This window comes from Miniopterus schreibersii, assembly GCF_964146895.1.
Source record: "Miniopterus schreibersii genome assembly, chromosome: 2".
Taxonomy (NCBI): domain Eukaryota; kingdom Metazoa; phylum Chordata; class Mammalia; order Chiroptera; family Miniopteridae; genus Miniopterus; species Miniopterus schreibersii.
Window position 1 is genome coordinate 63,809,434 of NC_138102.1, and position 12,986 is coordinate 63,822,419.

General features: G+C 36.6%; 1 protein-coding gene across 6 annotated transcripts in view; it reads right to left on the reverse strand.

The window, feature by feature from the left end:
- The window catches only part of TDRD3 (tudor domain containing 3), a 146,969-nt gene that overhangs the window by 42,500 nt on the left and 91,483 nt on the right, over positions 1-12,986 (reverse strand). For all 6 annotated transcript variants that reach the window (XM_081130804.1, XM_081130803.1, XM_081130808.1 and 3 more), the window contains exons 9-10: positions 10,345-10,501; positions 9,504-9,629 (exon numbers count right to left, since the gene is read on the reverse strand). In XM_081130804.1, coding sequence (XP_080986930.1) covers positions 9,504-9,629; positions 10,345-10,501 — 283 coding nt within the window. The remainder of the gene's footprint in view (positions 1-9,503; positions 9,630-10,344; positions 10,502-12,986) is intronic.

A 12,986-nucleotide genomic window follows, 5' to 3' on the forward strand; every position in this document is an offset into this window, starting at 1 on the left:
TTAACCTGTGTGATCTTTCCTTCCAAGCTGATTAATATTTTCCAGGATCATAAATATAATCATTTTAAACACAGCATTATCTTTGCAACACATGTTCTTGAACATTTCACACAAAACTATAGCATAACAAAAGTGAGAACTCCTACAATTTGAAGCTAAAACATGCTAGTGCAATTTAAAGCCAATTTATTTTAAGGGGCAGATAAATGAAAATAAAAAGGATTTTAAAAAAGAGAAGCCAAAGGAACGTCCATTTCTGGACTGAAGTACTTTTTTTTAAAAGTCATAGTATCACAGTACAACAGGTTACCTACTGGTGTATAAACTGATCCAAGTACCATAGCTGAGATTACTGCTAAGTAATCATTCAACAAGTAAAGCAAAACAAAAACAAATCATTAAATATGTTAGTTACAAAAAGATGGTATTAAGTAATTACAAAAAGATGGTATTAACTGATTAACTGAATTCACATTATAACAGAAGCATAACACTTGGTAATATTCCTTTGTCTATATTTAAGCCAGTTTATACATAATGTTTTTTCACCTCAAAATTCTTGACTAATTTTCTCAATTATACAAATAAAGGCTTTCTGTGTAAAATACCTTTAGATACTGTGTATATTCTGTAATAACAGCAAAGCTCTTTGGCTATAAAAATTTACCTATCTGCTCAAAATTTATACATTTCATTTCCTGTATCAAATTTTTTTCCTCTATAAATGTATTCTGTAGGAATTCTTACATTACAATGCGTAAAACCAGGGACTATGTCTCATTCCTTTCAGGTACATATAAATACACATAGTTATTAAATGATGATGTTTTTTCTATATTTTAGAAGTAAAATGCAACCTTTTAAAAATATGATGAATGGGCAAGAAGAGAAATCAACCATCACCTCAAGCCTACAGCACAACTTTTTCATGCTATACTAAATATGTTGTTTCCTACCACTCTCTTTAAAATTATCATTTTAATGTTTGTCTAATATTTATCTACTGGATATCCTTCAGCTTGTCTTCTAACCTCACCACTTCACTCACACTATTTTTGTCAAGGTCTCCAATCAATGGTGCGCTGGAGCCAGCCTGAACATCGTACAAGAGCTGATTATTCAATTCTCAGAAAATCTGCAAGCTGGACGTTAAACTGTTGATAGCTGGAAATCAGCCATCGTGGAAACATTTACATCACAAAAATGAGCAAAAGCTAAAAATCAGGGCATCTTTCCCTTGTCCCCACCTCTTCTCCAAGAACCAGTTGTTAAACATTCACCAGCACACTGCTGAGGTTACGCTCTTCCCACTTCTTTGGCAGCTGTGTTCTCCATGTCTTTGCCTGAGCCTCCACCACTGCTTTATCCTAAAATGCCTGTTTGATACCTCCCCTTGATTTTTAAAACTTGACATATCTTAAAATTAAACTCTTGACTGCTCTCCCCCCCCAAAAAACAAATAGGTGCTTAGAAATGCATCATGGTAGAAAGGGTTCTGAGTGTGGAATCACACAGACAAGGGTCCAAATCCTAGTTCTTCACTTCTTATGGTAAGATGTTTTACCTCTTCAAATCTATTTACTTATCTCTCAAATGGAAATAACAATGTATATTTTGCATTTTTAGATGATTATATGAATTAATAGTATTCAAAGCACCCAGCACTGTTCCTGGCATATAGTAGATGCTCAATAAATGCCAATCCTTATTTTATTTTATAGTCAATAAATGTTTAAATGAATAGACCATTAATGGAGGAGGAGGGAAATAGAGGAATGGCAAAATGAAAAAGAGGCTCATGTGTTCTAGTATTCTGAGTAAAGCTATATCCATCTTCTACATACCTAAGAACCAAAGAAAAATAATTATATATCACAACTGATAGCATGGTTAACAAATCTTAAAAATATGTATGCCAAGTAATTTTACTTCCATACATTTATCTTTAAAAAATCATCAATATGTAAATAACTTAACTAAAAGACTACTTTGAAATTTGTTATAGTTAAATTTGGAAACAACTTTCAAATGACTAACATAAATGGAATTATAACTGATTACTTTTTAGACATTAAAAATTATGCTGAAATATATAATTACATGGAAATACAGTTATATTGTTAGAACAAAAAGCAGATTATGTAAATATGATCTCATAAATAGAAATGAAAACAGAATATGGTGATGAAATTATAGCATGTTTCCTTTTATTTGTTACCTATATTTTTAGTTTTCCCAAATTTATCATGTAACAACTATGCAACAGGAAAAAATACACTTCCACGGTACTTGATCAAAAAATTAATTAAACCCATTCTCAGTTTTATCTTTAAAATGCTTTAGCTGTAAACATGATTTTAAAAGTATATTTCAAATTTATAAGCTAATTTTAACCGACTTTCTATATATTACCTTTACAATTGTTCATTAAACTTATTCCTAAATCTATATAAAATTTTTTATATGTAATTAGTAAATTCAAATAACTATTTAATCTCCATTCATAATTAGGACATTACATATGCTGCATGCGGCATATTTTCACTTTCCACCTATCATTTTCTCTAACGTCTTTAAACTACTTGGCCCCATTGCCTGACAAAAGTAAAATGTCAGGCACTATGCTGTTGGAATGCTTACAAATCTAGGGACCCCAATGTCATAACAACATAGACCAGAGAGTTTCAAATTAACTAGTAAAGTACCAGGGTTTTTGTTGTAGTCCTTGGTTTGGATTTCAATTTCCAATCAGCTGTTGACTGTTACTTTATAAAACGTAGTAACAAATGGGGAGGCACTGTGAAATTGCTGAAGGAGTTTCTGGACCCTTCCTCTCAATTTCAGTACTTATCTGTACCCATTTGTGACCAGACACAAAGTAGCATGGGCAGACAGGCTATTCACTGTAAGGTAACAAACCCACAAATTAGAATTGGAAACAATTAATTCAAGTTAAGCGTAAAGCACTAGCTAGAAACTGGGGGGAAATTTGCACTTAAAAAATGGACTGATAAAAAGAAATCATTTCTATAAGAAAAAAAAAAGTGAAGGACAGGGAAGGCCATAGGGAGGGTAGGAAGAGAAAGTGACATGTAGTGTGTAGATAGCTACACATTCTCTCTGCTGTGCTGACAGTTTATCACTACTCACACAGCAACCATTAATCCCTGGCTTCCAAAGAGGCACTCCACCATCGATTTCAATCAGTCAGCTGCTCACGGAAATGAGGAGTAATGCTGCTTGGTGCAATGAGATGGAAATACGCACAACAGTCAATACAAGGAAAGTCCCTTCTTGAAGAAACCCTTCCTAGGAGAGTTAGCCTAACACACACACATCCTCTCTCTTCTTAATCAGTGTCCTGCCTATCCAATTAAGCTATTACCAGTATATTACACTTCCTTCCTGCAGTCTCTATTCTTCAGCCTTCAAAATTCAAACTGTAAATCTACAGCCAAACTATCATCTATCTATCTATCTATCTATCTATCTATCTATCTATCTATCTATCTATCTATCTATCTATCTATCTATCTATCTCATCTATCTATCATCTATCATCTATCTATCTATCATCTATCTATATCTATCTATCTATCTATCTATCTATCTATCTATCTATCTATCTATCTATCTATCTATCTATCTATCATCTATCATCATCTATCATCTATTTATATTTTTCAAAATATGTCTTTATTGACTTCAGAGAGAGGAAGGGAGAGGGAGAGAGTTGAAACATCAATGATGAGAGAGTCGTCATTAATTGGCTGCCTCCTGCATGCCCCCCACTGGGGACCGAGCTGAAACCTGGGCATGTGCCCTGACCGGGAATTGAACTGCAATCCCCTGGATCCTAGGTGGATGCTCCAACACTGAGCCCCACCCCGCCAGGCCATAGCCAAACTCTTTAAACTGACTTGAAACTTGATTAAAATAAAACAAAAATAAAAACGACAGTTAACAACTATCAAAAGCCTGCAACTTCATGTGAATTACCCAGCAAACATTAGTATTTTATCTGCTAACATCTAATATATTATTTATATCTGACTATTATGCAGAATTTATAATTATGCAGCACGGTTAACCAAATGCTACTTTTCACAAAATCCATAGGAAATACAGTAATGGCACTCCAAAACAACAGTGTATATAGTATCGTCTGAATTTTATTGTGCCAATGAGAAGAGCCAATGAATTATTTTGAGCAAGGGAGTAGCAGGATCAAGTCTGCATTTTGAAACATCACGACTGCAATACAGAGGATGAAAGGAAAAGTTCTGCAAAACATCAGGGGAAGGCCGAGGACCTGAAGGGGGCAGTGGGCATGGAGATGAGAAGTGGGGGACGCTGTTGCTGTTGCTAATGATGATGATGATGATGGTGGTGGTGGTAGTGGTGGAGTCCACTATATGTGTCGAGCACTGTGCTTAGCACTTTATCTAATTTGATCTTCACAACCCTGTAACTTAGGTGTTATTACTATTTCTCCATTTCCCAATAAAGAAATTAAAATTTAAGAGATTACTTGCCCAAAGACATACAACTAATAAATACAAGAACTGTGAGTTAAATGTAGTGGTAGAATCTGTTGTATTTATCTCCCCCAGCACCATGTCAGTTCTCCCCTTCTTTTGGTAATAGAGCCCTATTTGTTTGCTTTTTTGTCTGTTTTAATCCTCACCAGAGGATATTTCTCCATTAGATGCAATTAGAAAAGAGCTTTTCAGAAAGAGTGGAAGGAAGAGAAAGAGAGAGAGAAACATTGATGTGAGAGAGACACCTCGATTGGCTGCTTCCCACACGAGTGCTGATCAGGGATCAGGTTTGGGGACTGAGTCTGCAACTGAGGTATGTGCCCTTGGCTGGAATCGAACCCGGGACCCTTCAGCCCTCGGGCCAATACTCTAACCACTGAACCAAACCGGCCAGGGCAATAGAGCCCTGTTTTGAGAGGGCAGGTAGCTGGGAAACTTTGCCTTCCTCAATTAAGATGTCCTGTGCTTCCTGACTAAAAAGAGGGCAGATACAGACATAAGGAGGTGGAAAGTCTTCTATCTGATCTCTTAGGTGTAAGGACCATTTGCCTGTTTCTGAGAGGTATTTTTTTATTACCTTTATCCCATATTATGAAAAAGATTTGACACCAAGTGGTAGTGTGCTCTTTCTCCAAGTCTCTTTGGACTTGTATTCCAGCCATTCTAAACACACCAAAGCCAGCAACCCCAGCGGGACTCGGCTGAGCTTGGGGAATCAGTAATTATGTGATGAAAGGTAGTAACTTTTACCCAGGAAAAAAATGTACTTGCAGAACTGAGATAAGGTTCCCACCTGCCTATCTTTCTATGTTACTATGCAGCCTCACATGCCGGCCGCTGATGTGCCTAATGCTACCCAGGCCGTCTTTACTACCACAGGAAGGCAGTCTGTCAACACAAAACAGCGGAATCCAGAGACAGGAAAGACTCTCCAGCTAAAGGAGCCAATAAATTCATTTTCTGCTTACTTGAATTTCTATGGCTTACACCTTAAAGCAAATTAATTTAGAAATTGGTGCCAGGAAATTGGGTGATACGAGTGACAGAACCTCAAATGTAAAACCTGTTCAGTAAGGGAAGAGGGCAGAGCGGTGAGTCTCCTCATCACTCAGCAGGAAGCTGGCCCTTCTCACTGCGCAGTTAAACCTACTGTCTCGGACCTGAGACCAACCAACCAATGGGCCGATGCTTCAAAGAACTTGGTATAAAAACGTCAGGATAATGGAAAGTGTTGGTTACTTCTTTCTGCCTTCAGGAGTCCTACAAGACAGACATGAGCTGGCACGTTTGAAAGTAAAAAGAACGTAGACGCAACGAGAGAGGTGTCTTCTCAATTATTACCAACCAGCCAAACAGACCAAAGACCAGGTAACCCTGCTTCCTGAGGGATGACAGGGTTCTACGAACAAGGAACACAAGAGGGGAAGTGGGAGACAAGACGGGGTCCTGGAAAGGAGACGCTGGGTCACCCACGATCATGCCCAACACTTAGGACTGTTGGATGAGTTCTTTGTTCCTATATTTACTTAATTTAAATCTTATCCTTTTCATAAAAAATATCTCTATTTGACATATTTTTCTAAGTGTTACCTTTTATAAAAACGGGACATGTTCTGGATTGTACATTCTAAAATTTTGACACAAAATTTGAAGAAACATAAATAAAATGACAACATACATTTATTTTACAAAATAAGCTACACAAACAAGGGGGAAGTAGAGGAGTATGAATTTCAGAGCTGCTCCTCCTACCTCTTCTCACAATGCCCTTGCTCCACATTCAGAACAAACTAGGGTTAGCCTGGTTTTGTTTAGATGTAGAAAGTTAGAACAGTAAAGTTACTGCCTCAAGGCATCCCTTTATCCATGTCTGGCCAACCCAGATTTCTCCTATGATAATAGAAAGAATCAAACCTACTTCTTCTGTCCCAAGTTGAAATTTAAAATACATATTCCCAGTGGGCATTGTTTTAAATGGTAACTATGTATTATTGAAGTGATATATTGACAAACTTAACACATATGACACAAAAACTGACCTTTCAGAGTTGGCCTGATAATCTAGCCACAAATTATAATATCTAAATATAATACCAAATATTTAAAAATCTACATATAAGAGCCTTTTGGAACACAACCCCATCACAAAATGATCAAATGAACTGTCCCAAGCTGACATGGAGTCATTACATATCACAAGAAACACTTTCATTAGTGGTTACTCCCATAAAACAATGTAATCCAATCTCTCTTTTTTCACCAGAAAATTGATAAAAATGTTAATTTGGATTACGTTTGATTCCAATTTAAAGAAACAATTTTTAAAAAGTTAACAAACGATAAAAGAAAATCTCTAAGAAAAGTATGTATGATGACCAACTACCTATGATAAAAGTTTAAAAAAATCAGAAAAAAGAAATTATAGCACCTTTTGTTCTACTACATTTATAGAATGAATGATTCTTCATGACACATGCAATTGTAGTCTGACTTCAGTCTCAATTGCATTTTCTATATTGCAGGCAGAGGAATTTCTTTTCTGAAAGTACCAAACAAACTTCATCACTCTCACGCCCAAAACCCTTTCATGGCTTTGTAAAGCTATATGGATAAAATAAAAACTCTGTAGGACAAAATTTTCTTGGTCTGGCCCCAGCCTACCACTTCTGTCTCTGGCCTTCTGTCTCTACCTCTCCCGCACAGGGGAGTGGTGCTCTGATGCCTCCAAGCCTGGGCACCCAGAGCTCCCTCTTCTTGGATTGCCCTTCCCCCAACACTCTTCCTCATACTTGTCTAAATGCCACCTCCTCTAGAAGCCATCTCCCATCTTGGTCAGTTGGCCTTCCCACACAGTACTTTTAGAAAAGAATAAAAATTTGCTTCTCTGAGAATAACGGTCATCAAGTAGGGCAGTAAACTCTAATGTAAATGGAGGGCAAGAAAGTAATTTCTGGGTTTAGCATGATCACAGGAACATGTGAATTTGTATAAAATTTAAGAGCCTGTACAAATATTAGAAATATATTTAATTTCTTGAATTTGGGAATTTATGAAGGTCACAGGCTATATTCCCTGTGAAAATCAAGGGTCTAGAATACTACTACAGTGCCCATATTTTTCTCACATTCTTGCTGACTCTGTGTCATTAATAACAGTTATATAAATACAACATATTCTACTAAAACAGTATCTAATATTAACAGATGTGTTCATAAATTTCTGTCCTCTGAGAGATAAATTTCTCTAAAACTGAGGTTTGGTTTTGAGTGTATTATTCTTATCATGTATCTTAATTAACCTTGATACCTTTTTTAAGCAGAATGCTATTATTCATTTTATTGGTTTAAGGTGTGCGCTGTGAGACCTGAAGTATTACAGGCACACAGGTCACAGTGGAATCACTTTTCTCAGCCTCAACCTGTTTATGATTTAGGAGACAACATAGGAGTTAAAAGCTAATGTAGGAAGACAGAAGGATGAGAGGAAATAAAAGGTGCTCTGATTAAAACAGTATAACAGAAGGCTGGGACAAAAATAGCAGGTAGTCAGAGAAATTTGAAAAAGCAGTAGAGATTCTCCTGCTGGCCTTGCAGAAGCAAACAAACATATTATGAATTGCCTGCGGAGGGGGTCATATGGCAAGGAATTGAGGGCTTTTAGCAGCTGAAAGCACTCCTCAGGCAACATCAAGCAAAAAAAATGGGACTTCAGTACTGTACCCTCAAGGACCTGATTGTGGGGTTTCAAAATCCTCATCCAGGGACAGGCTGACAGAGAGAAAGAGAGAGAGAGAGAGAGAGAGACACCACTCAGCTGCCTTCTGTACTCTCCCTGACGGGATCAAACCCACAGCCCAGGTATGTGCCCTGGCTGGGAATTGAACCGGCAACCTTCAGGTGCACGGGACTATGCTCAAACAAATGAGCCACATCGGCCGGGTGATCTTAGCTTTGCTAACAACCTGTGAACTTGTAAGAGGGCCTGAAGCCTCAGACAACATCATAGTCCAACAGAAATCCTGATTTCAGTATGTGAGACTCAGAAGAGGGCCCAGCTGAGGCTGGACTCCTGACCCACAGAAATGATGTGATAATAAATTTGCATTGTTTTAAGCCACTGATTTTGTGGAAATGTGTTAAACAACAATAGAAAACCAACACATCATGCTTTATAATCAAGAAAATATTGCTCTTATACGTGTTTGCTTATAAATTTTGTCCACATCAAACATTTCTTTTCTCAAATACATTGCCTTTCCTATGTAATCTAGCAACAAATAAGCTTCTATTTTCATGAAATCTGGACACTTCAAATTTGTTATAAAGCATTTTATCCCTGAGCTTTAGTTGACTCAAAATATATCTAAAACTGAATTTAAAAGTATATTTCCTTAAATTTTTGAAATCATATTTTGAAAACTTACTATTTTAGAAAATACTTACCACATTCCATGCTTAGAGAAAAAGATACACATTAACATACTTATCTCTCTTCTCAGTATTTATGTTAATCGCTAGAATATATCCTATTATGAAATGCATCACCCTGTGAGCTTATTCATTTATTGGGTGAATATTTTAATACAATATATAGTATGTGAGGGGAAAAAGACATAGACCAATTTCACAATCAAAATAAATTATGTAAGATTATATAATTATAACTCCACAACTTAATCTGTTTTCATACCTAAATCTGTCATCTAGTAAAGCTGTGGGGGAAGAGTTTGGCACTATTACCCATCACACAGTGAGGGGGCAAAATAAGCTGCCATCTAGTATTCAAGCTGTAACAACTAAAATTTTCTTCTGTGCTTTTATCAAATAGAAAATTTGTAGTTAAATAAACTTATAAACACCCAGAACAGAGGTTCATATTGCCAGTTGCCCTAGTTAACCTTTTTTGTACAATTACAAATAAAGTTTGGTATTTTAAAAACATCTGCATTAAAAGTTAGCCTACCTTCCACACTCAAAGTCCCCATTTTAGACTCCAAGAAATCAAATAATGTGCTCGGTGCTGATGGTCTTGCATTTCCCAGTTCTTCTTCATCTTCAGATCTTATTCGCCCCCTGCCTTTTCCTTTACCTTAAGAAGACGTATATATTGTACATGCAAAACAAAAATAGAAAATACACTGAAATATAATTAGCAGACATCTTAAGTAGGATTTTGAATATATTTCTTTTCATATTTTTCCTGTATATTCTACATCATTTATAATAAAATTTTTAAAATGACTATGAACTAGTACTTTTAATCCTCTAAATGATCTATCTAGAAATTTGAATTTGTTCATATAAACTATCTTTCAAGGAAAAAATAATTTTCATAAAAATTTTCTTTACCCACTTATTTTTTAAAAGAATATAGGATCAGGACTTGAAAAATCACATAATACATTTAACTATGCAACTAATAATCACATAATACATGCAACTATGCTATTACAGAATAATATTAGAGTCATGTTGTTAATTTTAAAAGATTGTAGACTCTTTAGTCATTTATACAAGTGGCATAGTATGTACAAGAAATAACAGAATTAGTCACTTTATGTTTTCTGCATTACTCCCACCATCCTGTTAAATAAAGTATTGTTAGATGAACTTTATATGAAGATGAAGACAATGAGATGCAGTGTAGCCTGCACAGGTCTCTGTAGTTCCAAAACCAGAAGCACTTACCACAATGGTAAGTAAAGTTAGAGTCATCATAGCAGCAAAACCCTGGCTCTGTTAACAACGTGTATTTCCCTGAAAAGCAAACAATACTCCCTGGTGCATTGCTTAATGAGTTATACCTCTCAGAGGGGGGCCCGTAGCAGGTTTCTGTTTATTGCTGTTGAGAAGCACATTCAGTGCTGCTTCTAAGTTATTGCCGTTATCCATAAGAGCTTGCCTCGATGCTTCCTTGCTGAAGCCCATTTCTGTTATGTGCTTCAGAGCCTTCTCATCAACCTGTGAGGAATGAAGAGAAAAGCTATGCTAATAGCCAATAAATAAAGCAGGGTATAACTTCTAAACTGTATATTGTTTATTTTTCCTTTTCATTGAATTTACTGGGGTGACAATGGTTAACAAAACTATATAGGTTTCAGGTGCTACAAGACATCATCTGTACACTGTACTGTGCATTTATCACCCCAAGTCATGTCTCCATCCATCAGCACTTATCTCCCCATATCCCATTCTACCTCCCCCCATGCCTTGTAATCCTGGCAAGTGTCCATGAGTTTATTCTTTTTTGTTGCTGTTCAACCCCTACACCTTCCCCCCACCCAGCTCACCACCCTCCTCTATGAGTCTGTCTATTTTGCTTGTCAGTTCAGTTTGTTCATTAGATTCCACATATGAGTGAAATCATATGGTACTTGTCTTTCTCTGATTGGCTTATTTCACTTAGCACAATGCTCTCCAGTTCCATCTATGCTGTGGCAAAGGGTTAAGATTTCCTTCTTTTTTAAGGCTGAGTAGTATTCCATTCTTTATATGTAACACACTTTTTTATCCATTCGCCTACTGATGTACCCTTGGGCTGCTTTCAAATCTTGGCTATTGTAAATAATGCAATGAACATAGGGATGCATATATTCCTTTGAATTACTGTTTCGATTTTTTGGGGGATAAATTCCCAGGGGTCTAATTGCTGGGTCATAGCAACTCATAGTACTGAGGTAACTCCATACTACTTTTTACAGTGGCTGCACCAGTCTGCATTCCCACCAACAGTGCACAAGGGTATCCATTTCTTCCAGGCCTTGCCAACACTTGTGATCTGTTGATTTATTGATGATAGCTATTCTGGCAGTTGTGAGATGATATCTCATTGTGGTTTTAATTTGCATTTCTCTGATGATTAGATGTTGTGAATTTTTTCATGTCTATTGGCCATCTGTATGTCCTCTTGTTAATCCTCACCTGAAGACAGTTTTTTTCAATGATTTTTAGAGAGAGCAGAAGGGAGGGAACAAGGGGGGAGAGAGAGAGAGAGAGAAGGAGGGGGGAAACCTGGGTGTGAGTCACATGGATTGGTTGCCTCCTGCAGTCAGCGAGACTGAATCTGCAACCCAGGTGTGTGCCCTTGACTGGAAATCGAACCCACAATCCTTTGGTCTGTGGGCTGATGCTCTAACCACTGAGCAATACTAGCAGGGCTATATGCCTCTTCAAAAAAGTGTCTATTTAGGTCCTTTGTCCATTTTTAAATTGTACTGTTTGTTTTTTTGGTGTTGACTTTTCTAAGTTCTTTATAAATTTTGGATATTAAACCCTTAGCAGCTGTATCAGCAAATATGTCCTCCCATTCAGTGGTTTGTCTTCATTTTGCTGATGGCTTCCTTTGCTGTGCTAAAACTTTTTAGTTTGATGTAATCTCATTTGTTTACTTTTTTCTTTTGTCCCCCTTGCCTGAGATGTATCAGAAAAAATACTGCTACAAGAAATGTCTGAGATTTTACTGCCTATGTTTTCTCCTAGGATTTTTATGGTTTTGAGTCTAACATTAGCCTCTTTAATCCATTTTTAGTTTATTCTTGTGTATGGTGTAAGAAGGTGGTCTAGTTTCATTATTTTGCACATATCTGTCCTATATTCTCATCACCACTTATTGAATAGATTATCTTTACCTCATTGTATGTTTTTACCTCCTTTGTCAAATATTAATTGACTGTAAAGGAATGGGTTGATTTCTGGGCTCTCTATTCTGTTCCATTGACCAGTATCTCTGTTTTTATGCCAGTACCATGCTGTTTTGCTTACTATAGCCTTATAGTATAGCTTGATATCAGGTAGTAATTGTGATTCCTCCACCTTTGTTCTTTTTTCTCAAGATATCTTTGCTATTCAGGATCCTCTGTGGTTCCATATACATTTTTGGAATATTTGTTCCAGTTTTGTGAAATATGCTATTAGTATGCATCTTCATAGGAACTGCACTGAATCTATTGACTGCTTTGGGTAGTACGGATATTTTAATAATGTTGTTTCTTCCTATCCATGAACACGGTAAATGTTTCCATTTATTTCTATCTTCCTCAGTCTCTTTCTTCTGTGTATTATACTTTTCTGAGTATAGGTCTTTTACATCCTTGGTTAAATTATTCCTAGGTTTTTTTGATTTGTTTTTTTAACGCAATTGCAAATGGGATCGTTTTCTTAGTTTCCCTTTCTTTTTTTTAATGGATTTTAGAGAGAGAAGGGGGGAGAGAGAAACATCTGTGTGAGAGGGAAACATCGATCAATTGCCTCCCACATACACCCTGACCAGGGATCGAACACACAACCTAGGTACGTGCACTGACTGGGAATCAAACCTGCAACCTTTTGGTGTATGGGATGATGCTCGAACCAACTAAGCCACACTAGCCAGGCTTAGTTTCCCTTTCTGATAGTTCATTATTGGTGTATAAAAAAGCAACTGATTTCTGGGTATTTCTTTTGTATC